The 19335-nt window shown below is 38.4% G+C and overlaps 1 protein-coding gene across 7 annotated transcripts in view; it reads left to right on the top strand.

Moving 5' to 3' along the window:
• TCF20 (transcription factor 20) overlaps positions 1-19335 on the top strand; it is a 128701-nt gene that overhangs the window by 95951 nt on the left and 13415 nt on the right. For all 7 annotated transcript variants that reach the window (XM_071732453.1, XM_071732468.1, XM_071732437.1 and 4 more), the window contains one exon: positions 17347-17440. In XM_071732453.1, coding sequence (XP_071588554.1) covers positions 17347-17440 — 94 coding nt within the window. The remainder of the gene's footprint in view (positions 1-17346; positions 17441-19335) is intronic.

The following is a 19335-nucleotide window of genomic DNA, read 5'->3' as shown; positions in this document are numbered from 1 at the left end:
CTCTCACAGGTGTGCTTTTGTTATCCTGAAGCCAGGCTAGGAATCATTTGTCAGCAGGGGTGAATTCTACTTTGCAAGCTGCTTGCTCTCACTGTTGCCCTTGTGCTGGATCTACCAATTGTGCCCTTGCACAGGAGGTTGATGTTTAGCTAGCTAATCCATCAGAAGACTTACCTTGGAGTGGAAATCTTTGTGCCAGATCAGCCATCTGAATCTGCTTACTCTCTGAGCCATGTTTGCTGTGTCTGACAGGGAGGGCCCTTTCCTACAGGTGATTATGATCAAGTTAGCCAAAAATTGTGCCTGGGTGACACCACCACTTCAAAATGTTTTAGGCCCACAGTGCTGCTGTCTCTGAAGCGTTGGGAGATGAATGCTGACCTTTTATTCATTATCCTCCTTAGAGAAGGAAAAATGTACAAAACCTGACATTTTGTTCTTGACCCCTCCCTTTTTCAAAATGTCCCTCCAGTGAAGTTCTGCATCAGATCAGGGTTCAGCTGAAATAATAACCTGAAGTTTCAAAGACCACATGCCTGACAAACACAGGAAGGAAAAACTGTTTCTTACACCCAGACCTGTAACAGTAAGGATAAATTTCCAGAGTTAAAAAGAAGTGCCTCTGGAGCTTGTTAATTTTTTACTGTGGGTAAAGGGAAGCCAGTAATGGATTTAAAAACAGATTGTTAGCAGTGGTTGAAAAAAAAGAGGGTCTATATGAACACTGTCTTCTTATTTTTATATCTGGCAGCAGCTTTTAGGTTGCTTTAACCCCTCAAGTGAGGAGTGCCACAGAATCTTGAGGTGTATCTTCTACAATTACACCGAAGTGGGTTGAGTTCCTGGTTTTCATTGACCAGCTGTGTCCAGACACCAAGTGTGTTCTTCCTGAGCTGGAAATACGCTCTTTCTTTCCTGAAGAAAGTTCCTAGCACAATGAGTTGAACATTTGTTTTCATTCTTTGGGAAATGGCAGCATCTTTAATATTCTTCTGCAGCAGAAAGCAGGCAATAAGGAAGCATGAATTTTCAGATGGAGAAGAAATTCTGAAAGACAGGCTGAATAATGAACTTCAGATTTGGTTTTCTCAGAAAGGCACTCCCATCTGCTGTGCTACTGAAACTCTCTGTGCTGTCATGACTCCTGATCTGTAAGAGTGTGCTGCCACAGAGATGAGAACCAAGTTGGAGTCCCTGTTGAATCCTGGTTCATTGCCTTCCTCTGGTAGGGACCTAGAAGTGTGAATGACCAGTGCTACAGCACCTTGTAGCTTGCAGCATCTCTGCATATTGGTAACAAATGCCACAGAGGTTACCACAGAATGCACATCTATGTTTCTGATATGTATATATTTCAGTATCTTGAGTGATTTTAAGCCATTGATTAAATTTGTGAGATTAAATGGCTTTCCTTCGTTTTATTTGAGTAGAAATCAGGTGCAGTGTACTGGTGATCATGGATTGTAGATGGCATGAAGTTCAGCTGAGGTCTCATACATAAAGATGGGAAGAGAGGAAAGCCTTCTATAGTGTTGACCTTTTGTGTGGGGGCAGAGAGAAGATGAAGGGTATGTGGAGAAGTGATTTTTCTGCATCTTTACTAGCCAGACTCCTTTGTCATTAGTTTACCCCAAACTATGGGCATTATGTCTGCATTTGCATGTGGTTTCATATTTTATTGTTTGTGTAGCATGTGGAGCGAGGAAAGCGGAAAATAGATTTACTGACAATAGAGCATTGGGAAAGAATAGGGTGTTTAATCACTTACATTAGTTGTAGCCAGGAGCACTGGAAACTTGTATGTAAAAAGCAGCTTGCTCATTCCACAATTGTGGCCTTTTATATAAAGCATTGGGGCTTCTCAGTGACTATGTACAGTTCTCCTTTAAAAATACATTTAAGTAACTTTAATTTCTAAAAAGCTCTTCCAAATATGAACAGGGCTTTCTCCATGCAGGACATTTCTAAACAAAGCTTTAGAGCTTTTTGTCTGTCTATCCACAAGCTCACACCATCCTTTTTGTAAGATTTAAGTTGCCTGTTACTGTAAAGATGCCAAATTCTTGCTAACTTCTTAGTAGTGAGTGAATATAATCCCTTTATGTGACATTTTACCTTGACTCTTTTTAAGCTGTTCAGTAACAAAGATTATTAAGATTCCCCAAAATTGGGGAGGAGGATGGCTGTGCTGTTTAGGTTTTAACTTAAATTGAACTTTTTTAAACTTAGAGTAATTCCAGATGGTAGTCACTCCACTGTTATCCCCTTTACTTCACTAGAATACAGCTTACAGATAAGTGTTAAAGGACATTCAAGAACTTCAGAAGTTTGTTCTGCTTCATGCCTCTGAGTTTGAAATGACCTATATTTCATTACAGCTAGGCCAAAATGCATACCTTAAAACAATATGTTTCCTGATTTTGAAAAAAATATTTCTTCTTTGCTTGTTGAGTTTGATAAGAGGTTAATTTCTGGCAGTAAGAATTCATGACTTTGTTATATTGTATGAATGATTAGAATTACATTCCATCTCTTTTTAATTTAAAATTAAAACTAGTTTCTTCCTTTTATTTTTAAGCTAAATGTTATCCTTAATACTTTGATCACTGAATAAGCAAAAAAAAACTGCTCCACATGTACTGATGTTCTACCATTTATAGTAAAAGAAAATGCTTTAAATACTGCAGTGCAAAACAAGTTCATAAAAAGCTATAGAGTGCAGTAGCCAGATTGAGGTAGGAATGGTGCTGGCAAAACTGAGGCACTTCCTGATGGCTGTGTTGAGGTTTTTTTAAAAATACAATATAGAAAGCAGTTTTTAAACTTTTTTTTTTTTTCCAAAAATCAATTTGCATCTTTCTGTCCATTATAAATTTAGTTATATAACCCCAGTATCTTTTTAATTGGAGAAATATGTTCTGAAAGAGGTTAGATTAATTTCTCTAGATTTAGAAAGATGAGTAAAAATAAAACTGAAATATGATGAGTATTCATGTAATAAATTTAGAAACTACAGCAAAATTAAAACTCCGTTTTTTTGCCTTGAAGAATGTTACTCACAGAGATGTGAATTGGAGAAGAGGTTTGTCTGTGCTGCTCACTTTGCCTGAGGTTATGGAAGAAGCTAAGAATGGAGTTTGGGTTCCCTGAATCTTAAAACCATCCTTTTCATGTTAATCTAAACTATGCTACTCTCACTGTTGTGCTCTGGGTAGTTTTTCTCTCTTTCTTGGCAGAGGAAGTATTTTTCAAACAATTTAATACACTCAGTTGGACTCTGTGAAGTGTAAGATAGTCTTCATGGATAGAGCTCTTCGGAAAAAAGTTATTAATGAACCTTCATTGTTACGGATTGGATCTCAGCCAGCTGCCTAGTGATTAAAGTTTAATTGCATGATGATTAGTTTTCATTAGTTAGCAATTAGCATTTAACAGCAGTGTTGTATTGCTGAAGCTATGGGCAAGCATCGGTGTCTTGAGCCATGTTGAAAAGGTATGTAGCTGGTTGTGTGGGCACAAAGCTGCTGCAGGAATATGAAGATTGGAATTCTCATGTTTGTTGCCTTCAACAGTTTGTTCCTTCTGCAGTGCTGAGCCAGGAGGAGAGACAGGAGCAGGGAAATGAAGCAAATGACCAAAACAGCACAGCCTGGACTCAGGGCACAGAGACTGGCAGTGGATTAGCCCTTCTGTAGGGGACTATCAAAATTAATAGCCTTTTCTCAATGAGAACAGTTCTTCCCTTCACTTCCTCCTTTGAATTCCTGAATTACTCTTACAGTAACACTAGTTTTCATCATCTCATCCCACTCCTTGCTACAATTAAAGCTTTTTTTCAGAATTCCCCCCTTGAACTTGAAATTCCTGGTTTTACTGTGATCATAATCCTCCACTGCTTTGTGCCACAGCAGAGTAAATTAGGGGAAGGATGAGTGCAGGGCAAGGGCTGCAGGAAGTGGAATGAGGGTAAAGGGAGGTAGGAATGTAGCAAAATGTCGAGGCTCCTTTGCCATTAAATAGACAGAAGAGTGTAAAACACTTCTGCACCACTGAGGAATCTGTTGTGAAGATGAAATATGGTGGTAATTTCATCTGGGCTAAGTTAGGGTCATTAGAAACCATTCTTTTCCCCTATGTCTCCCCTGCTGCCAGCACTACTACTCTGTGACTGAACCAAGGCAGGTAGCTGATCTGACCAGCAGATTCTTTGCCTCCCCTCTCCCTCTCATTTTTATCAAGCTAATCTTTTGGCTCGACCACCCTTCTTGAAGTCTTAAGTGTTGGTACCAATACAGAGAAATGCCACAGCTAGGGATAGAAGGAGGCAGCAAGTTGTGCAAATATATGAACTGTTGTTTTAAAATGTTCTGGGAGTGGACTGGTTGAGATCATGACCTCAGAAGATTTTTCCAGAACAATATTACTAAATACAAAAACTAGTACAGTCAGTAAAAGGTACACTTGAGATTTTTTCTGAAGGTGGTTCTCAATTGTATATAGCTTGACAGCATTTATTACTGGTGTGAAGTGCAACCATCTAGTTCTCCAGGCATATGAAAAGGTCGGGGCTTTTCTTTACTGTTGTTACTCCACGATCTAGAAGCAGTAGGGACTGGATGCTCCCTCCCTTCCTCTGGCCTAATTTACCAGCTGGAGTAACCTAAAGCAGGCATTTCCTTTCAGTTAAAGGGACTAAAATAGCTGCCATTTCTTTTGAGAAATTCTGGCAGTGCTCAGGGTGTGACTTAAATCATGTGGATCTACTTAAGTTGTCTTCAGACTTGCCAAACTGTTGGTGAGGTGAGAGAGTCCCAGAGCAACCCTACAGAAGACCTAAAGGCCGTGGTGAGTGGCAAAGCCTGCCCAGGGCTCTGTGTGCTGCAGCTGTGCTGTTTTGTCAGTACCTGAGCTACCAGTGGTAAAAATAGGTCTGGGTATGTCTTTCTGAGGTCTGGTTGCACAACCAGACAGCATAAATACACTTGCTTCTCATCTCAACTAGCTAATTGTTTCTGTGTCCTAAGCTTTCCTTCTGTTTGCGAAAACATAAAAGGTTGTAAAAACATTGCTTAGTCTTCACCTACTAATGGTTTTTAATTCTCCCCTGTTTCTTGATCCATGCATGTTTTCTTCTTCTCTTAACTGGGGCTTAGATCCCTTATGTATTTGTGGACCAAATTTGTGGTGAGTGTTAGCTGCAAAAACATCTATATAGGTGTTTTTCTTATGGCTTCCCATTTCACAAAATATGGTTTTGTTGGTACTTCATGCTATGCTGCTGCTACCTGCAGCTTTTCTTGTACCTCTGACTCCTTTATTTTTACTGAGAACTGTGGATTCTGAAGTTTTGGAAAGTTACTGATTAAAGGGCAACAGTGTTCAGCTTCTCAAAAACGTACTACTGAGGGAAGGGAGAAAGGATGAGGGTGTCCTGGCATGAATTTCTGGAATGATGATTTTCTCTAAAGGATGCTGCTGCTTAATGTAAACCTTAAAAGGAAGGGAAAAAATGAGTTGAGGGAAAGACAACTTCATGCAGGTTTGAGAGCTGGCAACTTGTTAGACTCCATGTCTGTGCTGTCAAAAACCTTCTACACTGCCTTTGCCAAGTCAATTAATTATTCTGTATAGTAGGCTTTCAGACCACTTATTTTATGACCATTAGGATAAATTGGTAGGGTGCTTTGAAAATTGGAAGTTGTGGCTGCCCCCTCCCTGGAAGTGTTCAAGGCCAGGTTGGATGGGGCCTTGAGCAACCTGGTCTGGTGGGGAGGTGTCCCTGCCCATGCAGAGGGGTTAGAACTAGATGATCTTTAAGGTCCATTCCAACTCAAATCATTCTGTGGTTCTGTGAAATTGTGAGATATTCTTAATTAAATTGGAAGATAAGCTTAGTTTGGGTGGACCAAAAACCAAAGGACGGAATTGAAGACCAGAGACTTAAAAGTTGGAAATTAAAAAAAAAAAAAAATTGAAACAGATTTACTAGCACAGGGGAAAGGATTCAACATAAGGGGTAAATAACAAAAATGCAAATATGTACCAATATATAGGGATAGGTGCCTGAGGGCCCCTTGAGGGGGGTCCATGGCTCTCCCCAGCACCCAATTGGTGTGGACTGTGAAGGGTAAAGGAGCACGGGGGAAAGAGAGGAGGGGCTGTGGTCTGCCTGAGCTTTATAGAGTATGGGAAGGGAATAGACCCCTCTGTGTTTTGCTCCTCTCAGAGGCTGGAAGCCCTCCTGCTTTAGTTCCTCAAATTATGACAGGGAGCTGAGGCAAGGTGGTGAGTGTTAGCTGCAAAGATGTAACAGGAGGAAGCTAAGTTTAAAGTTTGCTTATTTATCATCTTGAGTCAGGTCCACTGAAGATAATATAGGGGTTTTGTTATATGTCCATCAGATGTTATTTTCTTGTAGAAAGTTAAAATACTGAAGATCCTAGCTTGACAGATACCATGTGTAAATTCATAACTATATTAAATTGTTTGGTATTTTTTTGAGAAATAACACTTTGGATTAAATTTAATCACTAAAACTTTTTTTTTTTTTTTAGTTAATTTTAGGACAATTTTAGGTTAGATTAGAAGAATTCCAATACCTACATGATAGGTACATAAAACTGTTTTGTGACAGTTTAATGCTTTCTTAACTCCTTAAATTTAATTATTCCTCCTTTGAAGCATCATACATGATCATGGTACAATGGGGAGAGTAAGGATTCTTTAATGATGCCACATAGCATTATTCCTCTGAGCAGAAATCTGCAGAGGCAGTTCCAGGGGAAAAGGAGTTTTGAATAATTACCAATAAATTAAGTTTTCTGGACAAATAGCTTCAGGGGTAATGCCAAAAGAAGAATTTTCTGCTGCAAGTCTCTGAGGCTGTCTAACAAGGAAGACTTGACTGCTGAGTTATATTTATGCTGTTGGGCTAGAGTCTTCAGAATATAGAGGAATAAGAAGTGAGAAGAGACTGAGCCTGTGGAAAATAAATGAAAAATAAACAAAAAGTGCTGTATCCATCAATTTCTGCCTCACGTGAAAAAAAAGACTGAAATTTCACTTTGATCTTGAGACTTCTAGTAAGTAGTCTGGCTCATACCTGTCCTTTTTATCTTGGTATAGATTGATTTAGATTTATATATAAAAGCTGAAGATAGGACTTGGAAGTAGTTTGATTATGTTAATGCCTTGACCACAATTCACCAATGTTTTGAGCACGGATGATCTTAATTATTTGGGTTTTTTCCCTTCAGATCTGGATAGAACCACACAGCTCCTTAATCCTTAGACAGAGGAAGTTCTTCCTCTGGGAGAACAGCATTAACTCTGTCCATTAAGAAAACTACTGACATTACTTCAGCTGCTTTGTAACGTGCAGCTGGAATGCCATCCGGCCTTGGGTTTCTGCTGCTGTTGGTATTTGCTGCTGCTTCCGAACTGCTGCTAACTCGTATGGAAATTCTGTGTCAAGTGCCTGTAGCAGGCCTACTGGCCCTAGATATTTTTTTCAAAATTCCATTTAGAATTCCTGAAAAGTAGCCATTAGTCTAATGGGGAGTTTGAGAAGACATATATCATTATTAGTTTATAGGTTTTTCCCTGATGATGATTCAGTAGTGGAATAGCATATTCCTCTGCAAACCCGCTCAGATTTTTGGCCAGCAAACACTTTACAATACAGTATCTCCTCTGTGTCTGAGGTGATTTCATCGATGTGTTTTTAGTTTTTCTCAACTGTGGTGGTTTATTGCTGTAGTTCATGAGCTTGTATCTGCTTTTCAATTTTTTTTTTTTTGGTAATGCTGATGTATTACTTGACAGCTTATCACTTAAGAGGTATACTAACTTACAGGCATTTCTCCATCTGCAGGCATTGCACCTTTACCTCTTCTCTTGGATTCATTTCACCTGCTGCTGTTTTTCATCTTTAACTGCTTTTCTTGGGTTGTAGCAATTGCCACCAGTGAACTCAGCAACACTTGGGTACACTTTGCTACTCATTATCATAGCTCTGCCATGAGCTACTGCTTCAGCAGCCTGCTCCAGGCACTATATTCTTATTGTTCTCTCTTCAACAGTATTGAGTAGTATTTTTATTTGCTACCCTTTCTAGAGGGATATTTTTTTCATTTTCCTGTAGGACAAGCATTGTACTTTTTTAACCTATGCTTATATGCAGTGGAATATATTTTGACTGTGCAGTAGGGAGGGCTTGTTAGACATTAATGTAAGAATTAGTATTCTTATTAATGAGTAAATGTCAGTTTTGAGTACTGTTACTCAAAAAATATTTTTTTTTACTATCATTTTCACTATAACTTTCTCTTTTCTGATGCCTCAACCATAAGCTCCTTGTCATTATTTGATCTGTCTTCATCCAGCTTCCTTTTATTATTTTGGTTTCAGTAACTTAATGATCTACTTCCAGTCAGTGAATCCTGGCTAATTTTGTAATTTCCTACATGAAGTGCCTCAGTTTCAAAACTTTGCACGTTTACCTTTGTTTTTCCCACGCGTTTCTTCAAAGCCCTCCTCGTCTGAGATTTGTGCTGAACAATTGAATATGCTTAGCCTGCTGCTGTGATGGACTCTGCCCAACACTGCTGGCTCAGTCTCACCATTCCTATTTTCATCCCTTTTCATCCACCAACGCTTTGTTCTGTATTACTGAAGTGTCTTGCACAGTGAGGCTCTGTTTATGATGAGGGCTTGCACAGATTATTACAAATAATGACAAATGGTTTCTTTCTGTGTTGCAAATCTTTGAGTTTTTGGCAGGGGTGCTGCACCTTTTTTCCTGCCAGGTTGCATAGGTATTTAATATCGTGTCAAAGTCTTCTCTATTCAGAGTTTACCTTGCTCAAAAGCATTCCCTTATTTTTAAGCCTTTACAAAGGTTTTGTTTCTGTTGCATTCACTGCTGCTAATAACAAAGGGATCTTGTCTTTAATGAACTAGACCTTTTCTATTCCTTTGAGTCTTTTAGTAAATATTAAGCATCATCTCCTGTTTTCTTTGACTAGAGAAAAACTGGTTCTGTCCTGCAGCTTGCCTCTTAAAGCCAAATTCCTTTACTTGATTTTATTTTCTTCTTCATGGAAGTGCTTTCCTTTTTTGTGCCATTCCAGTCATTAATATTCAAAGGTATTACTTTACAGGGGAGAACTTCAAATAATTTTTTAATTTATAAAAAACCCTGTCCTTTATGGTGGTTATTTTGCTTTGGTTTAAGGCAGCTGTGTGCTGCTTGTTTTGTACTGCATTCAGTAGACCTTGTGCTAAATAGAAATTCACCATGTATTTGGGTATTTCTTGTAATCAGTACCAAAGATAGTCAGGAAAGAAATCTAGTAATGGCAGAAAATCTGACTGGAGTAAATGTTCTCTCTTGCTGACTATGCTATTCCCACAACTCTGTGTCCTTGACACATAATCATTGCTTGAAAATTTGAATTTGTTTTTCCTCTTTATATTCTCTTCTTCTGTCTTTCAGACCTTTTTGTAACTAAATTGCATTTATTGTTGCACGTTTAATTCCCCAAATTAATAGCCAAGATATACTGTAGAATTTTTAGTGCTAGACTTGCATACTCTAGCAAATTCAAATCTATGCTTACACGTGGTTTTCTGGAATGTGTCTCTCATTCCGGGTGGCTCTTTGTCTTGAAAGAAAATTAATACATTTGCAGTCTTCTTGGAATTAGTAGTCTATGTATTGTTTTAATATTACTCTTAAATATGAAATGGCTACAGAGGGGTGTACTTAACCTGCTTAATCTGAAATTTAAATACACCTTTTCATTGCCATTTAAAGTTAATATTTTTGGAAATTTTGCAAAATCGTTTTTCGTTGACTGACAGTTTAACCCCTCTTCTGGTTCGGTTTCGCTTGGTCCTGATTTCATTTGAGTTTTTTCCCTCCTACCATTGTCTGAGAGGCGGGGAGGGTTCCTCCTCCTCCACCATGGCTTTCTCAGCTTTTCACCAGTCTCTTCTCCTAGAGTGTGTTCATGAGTATTTCAGCCTTTGATCACTCCACCGAGTGAATGAAACACTCAGGCTTGTCTGGAGCAGGGAACATGAATTTATCGCTTAGATCAAATTTCAACCTTTTGTATAGTGTTACAGTTTAGCTCAACCTTCCTGCTATGAAGGCAAGACTTAAGAGTCTTAAAAGCTTGTAACCTGACAGTATAATTTCTGGGTGCCTACATTCTCTTTAATAATCACGGGAATAATTTTTTTATTTTTTTGTTCATTGTGGAATTGTACTATCCCTTGGTTTGCAGAAGAGCTGCCATTCCAGGCTGGTGCACAAGTACATTTTGCTGTGCTGTCCTATCTCCAGAAGCAGCCAGGAGCAGCTATCTTGGAGATGTGTAGTAAACCTGTCCTATAAAGAGTGCTGCTTGCATATTTTTTCCCTCTTTTCAGCAGTCACTGCCTTAGTGTCTTTTTCATAACTGTGTTTAACAGGCAGTGGCATCCTTACCTTGATGAATTTGTCTAATCTGGTTTTGAGCTCACTTATCTTTCTGCAACAGTCTTTGGTAATGGTTTTTATAGTTTAATTATTTGTTGTGGGGAAAAAAAAGTATTTAATTTTAAATGTGTTGTTTGCTCTTCCTTCTTGGAAATCATTCCCTAATGCACACCTTTTTTGATTCTTTTAGATCTCAATTCCCTTTCAGTTACCTCTTTTCCAAAAGACAGTCTTTTCTCATATGGAAGCTATTTATGTTCCTAGTTATCTCTGTGGTTTGTGTGCTTATTTTATTTTTTTTTTCCTGATCTATTGTAGTCCTTTATTGGTAGGGTGACCAGAACCACACACAATATTCAAGATGTTGGGTTACTGCAGGAGTGATACATAGACAGAACAAAGATTTCCTTATCTGTTTCCTATAATTTCTTGTGTTCTGGCTATTTTGGTGGTCGTGGTACTGGATTGGTTTTCAGTTTCAGGAACTGCATGACATTTCTGCCCTGGATGTCTACTAGTACCTTTCCATGAGTAGTAAATGCTAATTTAGAGTCTGTCATCATGTGTATGCATAGGTGAAAATGTTTTTTCTGTGTGTTTCTCTTTGTACTTAACATTAATTTTCATCTCTCATTTTGAGATGAGAGATTGTAAGATCTTTCTGCAGATCTTTACCATCAATTTGAGATCTGACTACCTCAGACAATTTTGTAGACTTCTAAGTTTTCACACCTTTTTGTTTACCCCTCTTTCTGAGAGTGTCTGTTAAATAGCTCAAGTGTCTGCAACAGGAACTCAGAAATTTTTGCCAGCAAACCATTCCTTGTAAAAAATAATAATTTATTTCAGTTCTTGTTACTTTCTCTTTTTCCTCTGAGTTAAGGTATGTAGAATGCTATGTTCTTCATTTCAGGTGCCTCTGGTGTATTTTAATCAGCTGTGTGTGTGCTGAATAGGATTTATCTTTTTAAAGATGTTTTTCAGTTCTTGTATTTTTTCTCTTTTTTTTTTCCCCATGCCATCCATTTTGCGCTGCAGCTTTCCTTTGTGCTTCAGCAGCCTGTGCAGCACTGCAGTTCTGACTTTTTACTGTTTCCTAATGCAGCATTACTAGTATAGCATTTTACAGATAATTTGATTTGTTTGCTGAAATCTTGGCATCTGAATTTTTCCTTTATTTTTGAATTTTACTTCAGTGACTGTTTTCCTTTGTTACTTGATTTTGCTTGTTACAACAGTATATCAGCAGCAGCAAGAGATGCCTTTTGTTAATGCAAGTTTATATGAATTTTATCTTAATTGTAAGGTTCATTTTTCTGATATTCCCTGCCTGGTCTTGGAACAACTTAAATTGTTTGACAAGAAATGGAAGCTAATAATGCTGTATCCCTTCAGTACTGGTTATTATCTCTAGCCCCAGTCACATAGGTGAATTTTTCACACATTGTGCTTATTTCCTGTATTTCCTAAAAATGTCTGCCCTCTTCTTTATTTCAGTCCCTTTTTGAGTGGTCTTACAAAATCACTTACTCCTTTTTCCTATAGCAAATAGTACAAAGATGTTTTTTAGCTTTCCTCATAGCATGTTGGAGTAAGTTGTTTCTCTTCATCCCACTTTCCAGGAAAGACAATGCAACTGCCTGCTGCTTTTGTTGCCCTTTTGCCTGGATATTAAATCTGAGCCTCTGCCTAGCCTGCCAACTGCTTAATCAGAAATAGTCAGAAGGCCCTCCTTCCTAATATTGCAGCTGACTCTGAAATCCTCATTATCTTACATCTGCATTTGTGCAGTGCAATTATACAGAAGCAATTATTTTCCTAAAAGCTTGTAATTTAAACAGACAAAAGAGAGAGTATGTAAAATGCCTGTAACCTGTATAATTAATGACACATATATTTCATTTTTTGCTTTCTTTTTAGTAACTTTTAGTTGTTGCTTTCCATCTTTTTCTGTTTGTGTTCTTGACATTGGTATGCAGGAAGGGCAAAACCAAAAAGATACCTAGAAAGCAAGGCGAAGAAAAAGGGAAGAAAACAGAGCAAAAGAAAAAACTGATGCTTGGAAAAGAGGAAGTTCAAATGAGGCCTTAGCATTGGGTGCAGGTGACCAAACTGAAAGAAGCAACTGCTGAGCAAGAAAAGATATAGACAGTGGAAAATACCAGAGAGTTGCATCAGTTGTGAATGTCCTCACTCCAGCTGTTTTGGTAATTCTCCTGTAAGAAACATAGTGGAAGAATTAGTGTTAGGCAGAAGCAATTAATTTCTTCTTCAAAGCAACTGTTCCTGCTGCTGCCCAGAATATGTTGGAAGGGCGAATCCTGCGGCTCCTGTCCTCTCACCAGCAAAACCTTGTCCATGGTGGGATCCTGATACTCATAGGCAAGGGCATTATCTCAGTCAGTGGAGAGCCAAAGAGAAAGTTAAAGTGTGTGTTTTACTTGAGCAGGGTGGGACACTTCTTTTCACAAACCAAAGAGCTTGTGTTTGGTTGAGAGGGGGAAGGTAGGTAGCTCAGAACTTGTTTATATTCTAAGACCTATGTGGACCTGAGCCAAACAAAAAAAAAAATACCCAAAAACTACACCCCAGTTTATTAAATGTAGAGTAGTGGGCACTCGGAGGAGTTTACTCTTGGTAGTAATGAAGGAATACAAATTGCAAGGAAAAAAACCCCACTTAAATAAAAAATAAATATAGCCAGTGGATTTGTAAGTATTTTGAATGAATCAGCCACTCTGCTGCTGCTGAGGTAGCTGTCCCCCAACTGTTCACACTTCCAGGTTGGGTGTTACTTCATTTTGGTAGACAGAGACCGATGAGCTGTAGGGAGGAAGAAATGGGCTGCAAATAGCATGGAGAGGCAGAGACAATGTATCTGGCTTTAATACTATTGATAATTTAGTTCAAGGGATGGAGTGTCTCTTCTAAATGGCACTTTTCAGTCTCTCCAGCCTATTCTAAGTGAGATATATGTGCCTTGTGGCCAGAGATGAATTGTGGAGATAGGACCTCTGAATCAATCTTTGCTGTGCGGTCTTTTTTTTCCTTCCTCTTTTTTTTTTTTTTTTTTTTTTCTCTCTCTCCTTTTTTTTCTTCTTTAATTTAAGCCAGGATTTGATTAGATGCCTGGCAATGATTACTATCCATTGGCACCTCCCATTGGGAGCACACTCCAAGTACCAGCCTTCAGCTCTTTCAAGCAGAGGAGGTCAAGCAGGCTGCTTACCGAGCAAAAGGAATTTCTCTTCCCATGAGAGCCTGAGTGCTGTTTCCCTGGCTAAGAATGCTATAATTCCTTTACAAGTGACAAGCGGGCTGCTACCATCTGCTGGTGAATGGCTGCAGGAGTTTGGGTGAAAATTTGTTCAGGGGCCAGAGTGGTCATTAACACCAATTCACACATTTCTTGTATGAAGTCCTGTGATTTTCATTTGGTTTTACAATGTTTTCTAGTTGTAGTGTACAAATTTTCTTTTCTTTTTTTTGTTGTTGTTGTTTTGAAACACAGGTACACAAGATAAGGGTTCTGACCAAAGCCACAAAACGTACCAGGGAGAACTATGCATTTTATATTTTAAGGTGGCACAGCAGTCGTGTAGAAAAAAAAGACTTGAGAGCATCTAGAATTTTTTTTTTAATCACTTTATTCTGTCTTCCTAGAAATACCTTGATTTCCTGTATTTGGAAACTGCATAGCATTACATTAATCTTTCAAAGTTGAAGTGGTAGACTGAAGTTGTTGTAGAACCATACAGCTTTGTAGGGTTCACACAGCTTTTTTCACTGTGCAGTGTGTCAAGAAGGAAGAACTTGAAATAAAAGAGTAGTTATTGTGTATGTGGTTCCCCAACCTTTCCCTGAAAGAAGCAGATGGTTGGGGGTCCCAGGAGGTAGAAGAAATGGGGCCATTAGACTGTCAGTGGCACGTGAAAAGCAGAAGCATCTGCCAGAATGGAGACTCTTTCAGCAGCAGGGGAGCCAGCAGCAGCAGATGATCTCTGCCTTGAGCAGTCAGTGGTGTTGTAGCCCACTGGGGAATGGCTGTTGTGGGTGTAGCTGCAGGTAACCTTGGTAATAATCTAGTTGGTTTGGCAGGGTGAAAAAAAGGGAAATTAGGGCTTGATGCTCATTCTCTGGCACTTTTCCTATCTAATCAGCCCTAACTACAACTGAGTTGAAAGTAGTCTGTACCCATTCTCAGCTGAGCTACAGGCACAGGTAAAATTTGTCAAAATGCTTGTTGTGTTACTAGCACCAGCTTCAGGATAGCAAGATGAACTATGCAATGAACCATGCTATATGCAGCAAATATTAAGTTTGAAGTCTCAATTAACATTTGTAAAGGTATCAAAATTTTTTTGCTAGGAGTCTTTTTGTTCTCAGTTGGATTGCACAGGACACTCTCTTAAGACGTGGCCTTTTGATAGTGAGAAATATTTTACACAGCTGCAGTTTAATCTCTGCTGCTGTAGTTCTTATGCTCTTATTGACTGCTCTGTGCAGGACATAGTGTTCCAGGGAAGAATGACCTCTTCTGTTGCAGCAGTGTGATGGTACTTCAAAGACAAGATAAAGTGGGGAGGACAGGATGCCTCTGAGGGGAAAAAAAAAATCCTAGAAATTCATATCTGTTTTCAAAGAATATTCAGTTTGAATTCTGCCCTGTTAGAATAATTAATCTCAGACAGCCACATCTAAAAGAGAGAATAAAGCACACAAGTAATGAGCTTTGATTCAGAACTCCTCAAGCTGCACTTTGCAAATACTTCGCATAGGTGAATCTGGGACTATTGCCAATACATAATATTCTTCTAGGGTTGACTTCATAACCAGGAAAAGACATCTTTACATGAAGCTTGGTTGTACTCCCATGAGAGGGTGACTTATGTTGCAGTTTGGCTAAAGGTCCATATGTTTTGATGCACATTTAAATATTGGTTTAGAATTTATTTTTTTTTTTTAATATCTTTGGAAACTAGCATTTGTGTTCTGACAGGCAAAAAAAAAAAAAGTTGAAAAGTTGCTTGGGTGTCTTTCTAGGCCTCAGGGACACTCTTCTTACATCATAAATACTGCAGTAGTTTGTCATGATACACATTCACTGCTTAGAAGATAGACACAGTTTAATATGGATCAGGCTCAGGATGCCTTGACGTAGGTGAAAAGAGAAGGCAGTATTCAAGACAGCAGTTGTAGATGTCATGAGAACTGACATCTCACAAGCTTTTCTGTTAGTTGCATCTGCTTTGATTTGGAGGGGACCACCTGGTTTATGGCTGGAGCTAGTTTTGCTTTCATCCTCATTCAATCATTTAAATACAAAGTACAGTCATCGCTGCATGGCACAGAATAGTAGGAAGAGCAATGACTGTCAGGTATTCTCTGTGTTTTTGAAATATTGTAAGCAAAGCCTTGTTTAGAATGCAGAGCAAGGAACTTTGCTGTGGCTGTTACCTTTGATGGCATCTATTCTGCAGACCTCCACTGCCCTGTGTATGTTGCTCAGGGATGTGAAGAGATGTGGCCATGTTGGCATTTGAGCCTCCCCATGCTTTAAAAACCAGGCTTCTGTTCAGTGCCAGGTGCATTGCTGGTTTGAGTACATCTGTTCTCTGGGCTGTACAGGTGTAGCTTGCTGGTAGTGTTAATAGAGCACATGTAGTTTGACACCAGCTTTTCTAATAGAAAAAGAGCTTTCAGATTATGTCATCATCTCTGTATACAGTCATTCACAAAGGCAACTTCTTACAGCCTAAACTCATAGTGAATTGTACCAGCTATACGAGGTCTTATTGTAGTGTTGGTTGTCTTCAAACTTCCTGTGTTTCTTAAGGATAGCTCAAAAGTTATTGCAGGCCATCCTTTATATTTCTGTCAGTTTATTTGCATTTTAATTTTTAAATAGGAGCAGTATCTTAGCCTTCAGTGGTATCTGCCAGATGTACCTTGTTGTCTTTTTAGAAGGGAAAAATGTCAACATGTCAGAAATGAGTTTTCATCGGGCCATTAGATTAGTTAACTCACTGCTTACATTCAAGAAATAAAGTTGCTGTCTGAATGAGATGCATGGTAGACCTACTTTCTTAAGTCATTCCAGATGAAGCAAATAGGTGAGTGGCTTTCATTCTGCAGCATTCACATCTGGCTGATAATATGGTTAAATACATCACTGAACAGTTGAGATAATAGGATTTAAGTAATGAAAATTGAATGTGGTCATCAGACAAGTCTTACTACTTTGAAAATAAAGGTATGAGCATCATTATAGCACTGCAGGCACCTTTCTGGAGATGTGCCATTTTTGTGAAAGTGATGTATTTTCCCTTGATGCAATCTTCTGCTCCCAGTAAACCTTTTTTGATCACTTGTGAATAAATGTTCAGCTTGGCCTTGATCCTCTTGGACTTTTAGTAATAATGTGCAACCACATTTGACGTAACCAAATTATTTTTACACAAATGATGTCATCCTAGTAATTCTTTGTTATGCTAATTCTTATTTTATAGCTGCTGTAGATTAAAAATGTTTATTTCCTCTGATTTTAACACTGATGTTATTGTCAGGTATTGAATCACAGGCCAGCAAAATAGATTTGAGAAGTGTTCTTTCTCAATGGTTGGTTTGAGCATTTGATATGTCTTGCCTGGCTAGCACAGCTGAAAAATTTGTTATTTGAAAGAACTGAGGTTGTCACCTATTCAAAAAGCCTTTCTTTGTATGGTGTGGAAAGATGCAGTCTAACGTGGTCATACTTGAGAAATCTGTGCAGGAATGTGGTTGATAAAATTCTCAGGAAAATACAGGTATTTGTAAAGATGATTTCAGTCTTCATTACCATTTCTTGGTTTCCCTTTCAGAAATGTTCCCATTGCCAGGAACCAGGAGCCACCTTAGGCTGCTACAACAAAGGCTGCTCCTTCCGATACCATTACCCATGTGCCATCGATGCAGGTAAGAACATGCTAACTCTACTTCATGTTTAGTCAAAACTTATGACACTAAATATTTCCAAGTTACTTTTCACTATAAATGGTGGGAAAAGGCAGCAGATAAACAGTATACAATAATTCTTTGGGACAAAAGGGAGCTTGTAATGGAAAAGAATCTACCTAAGAGTGCAGAACAAGCCTGCTGTTGGGGAAATGCTACAGTGACTGAAATTTAACTGCAGTGTGAGAACTGTCCAGTCTTTTATTGTGGAAAATAGAAACCCTTTATTAAAAGCATGCAAGTGACCTGAAAGGCATTTCCTCTTTCAGGCTGCCACTTCTATGGATAGGCATAACAAGGATTTCAAGTGCAAAGTGCTTTTAGAATTCATCAGTACCACTTGCAGCACAACTCTCCTTAGAAGCATTTCAGCCAGTCTTTTGAGTAGGTCCAGTTTTCATTACTGGACAAGCTAATGGTTTGGTTGTTAAACCCTTATTCAGTGATCAAAGGAAAAAAACGAGTTCTCTGCATGTATTTACCTTTAGAGGTGAACTTTCCCCTCATATGAACACAAGCTGTATAGAAGACAGGGCAGCAGACTGCAGGAGGAAAAAATGTTACTGTTAGAAGTCTGGAAATTAGAGCAAAAGGTTTGGATTGTGCACTTTTCTGAAGCTTCTCACCTTTTGAGACTGAAGGAGAGAGTAGAAAGGAATGTTACTTAAGCTGTGTCACAACAAATTACACAAATTGCTGTGAGTTTTAAATTATCGACAGCTATGAGCCTGTTGGCATTTTGCATAAAATAGTGAAAGCTTTTCATGGAGACAAACTGTATTCTTGGGTGAAAAAAATCCCCAAACATAATCTGATTTCAAGTATTCAAGATTAAAACTCTTGACTAGCAAATAATTGCAAGTTTCCTGTTTATTAGCCCACTTCCACAGCAGCCCACTAATTTCACCTCTTATTCTACTCAGTTTTTCTAATGTTACATTATTTGATGTAGGTATGCTCATTTCTGAATAACTGCATTGCAGCTTTCACAGTGAAATTCCACCCTATTGGAGCACTGCATTCTGTTCTAATAGAAATGTGTCTAATTAAATTAATACTGCAGTTAAATACTGCTGATATCATAGCATAGATGGCGAGTCCTTGATTTTGCATTCAGTAAGGTGTTAAATATTCAGGCTGCAAAAATCACACAGTCAAAAAATTGCCAGAAATAAGGGTGTCCATGTAAGTTTAATACTGGTCTCTGTGAATGTATCTTATAAGGTAGTAATTGCCTGATTAAAGACTTAAGACCCTACCTAAGTCTGTAGGATGAAAGGGTACTCATTCATGAGCATATGTAGTCCTCACTGGTTCTGTATTTAATGCATATGATTCCATCTCAGTTCTGAAAGTGGAACTGTGGGAACTCCAATGATGTTCAACTCTTATGCTTAAGAGTTTCATGAACATGAATAAACCTTTCATTTACAGAACTTCTGAGATACAGAAGAATCAGATTTGCATTCATACTTTGTTTAGTAATGATTTGTGATCACCTCATTTCATTACCACGTAAACCCAAAATTTAGTGTATTTTCCCAGGGTTTTGGGGGGGGGTAATTTTAATTCTTGCATTACTAGGTGCAATATGTAATATTTTTAATGTCCTAAACACAGGTATCAAAAATAAGCTGTTGTCCTTTTTCTTCAGATATTCCTTCTTCATTAACTACTCCAGCAAATGCGGTAGGATCCTCCAGATGACAGATTTACTGAACAATTATGACTGATTCTCGAGCAGTTCTGTGTTATGCGTGGAAAAGGCTGTGTCCTATAGAAAAGCTAATTTATAATAATAATAATAATGTTTAGTCCATATTAAATGATGTGTACCATATAATATGTAGAAGTGG

The sequence above is a fragment of the Heliangelus exortis genome, chromosome 1 (genome assembly GCF_036169615.1).
Source record: "Heliangelus exortis chromosome 1, bHelExo1.hap1, whole genome shotgun sequence".
Taxonomy (NCBI): Eukaryota; Metazoa; Chordata; class Aves; order Apodiformes; family Trochilidae; genus Heliangelus; species Heliangelus exortis.
Note: the sequence above shows the minus strand (reverse complement) of the source record. Positions and strands in the feature narration are given on the sequence as shown.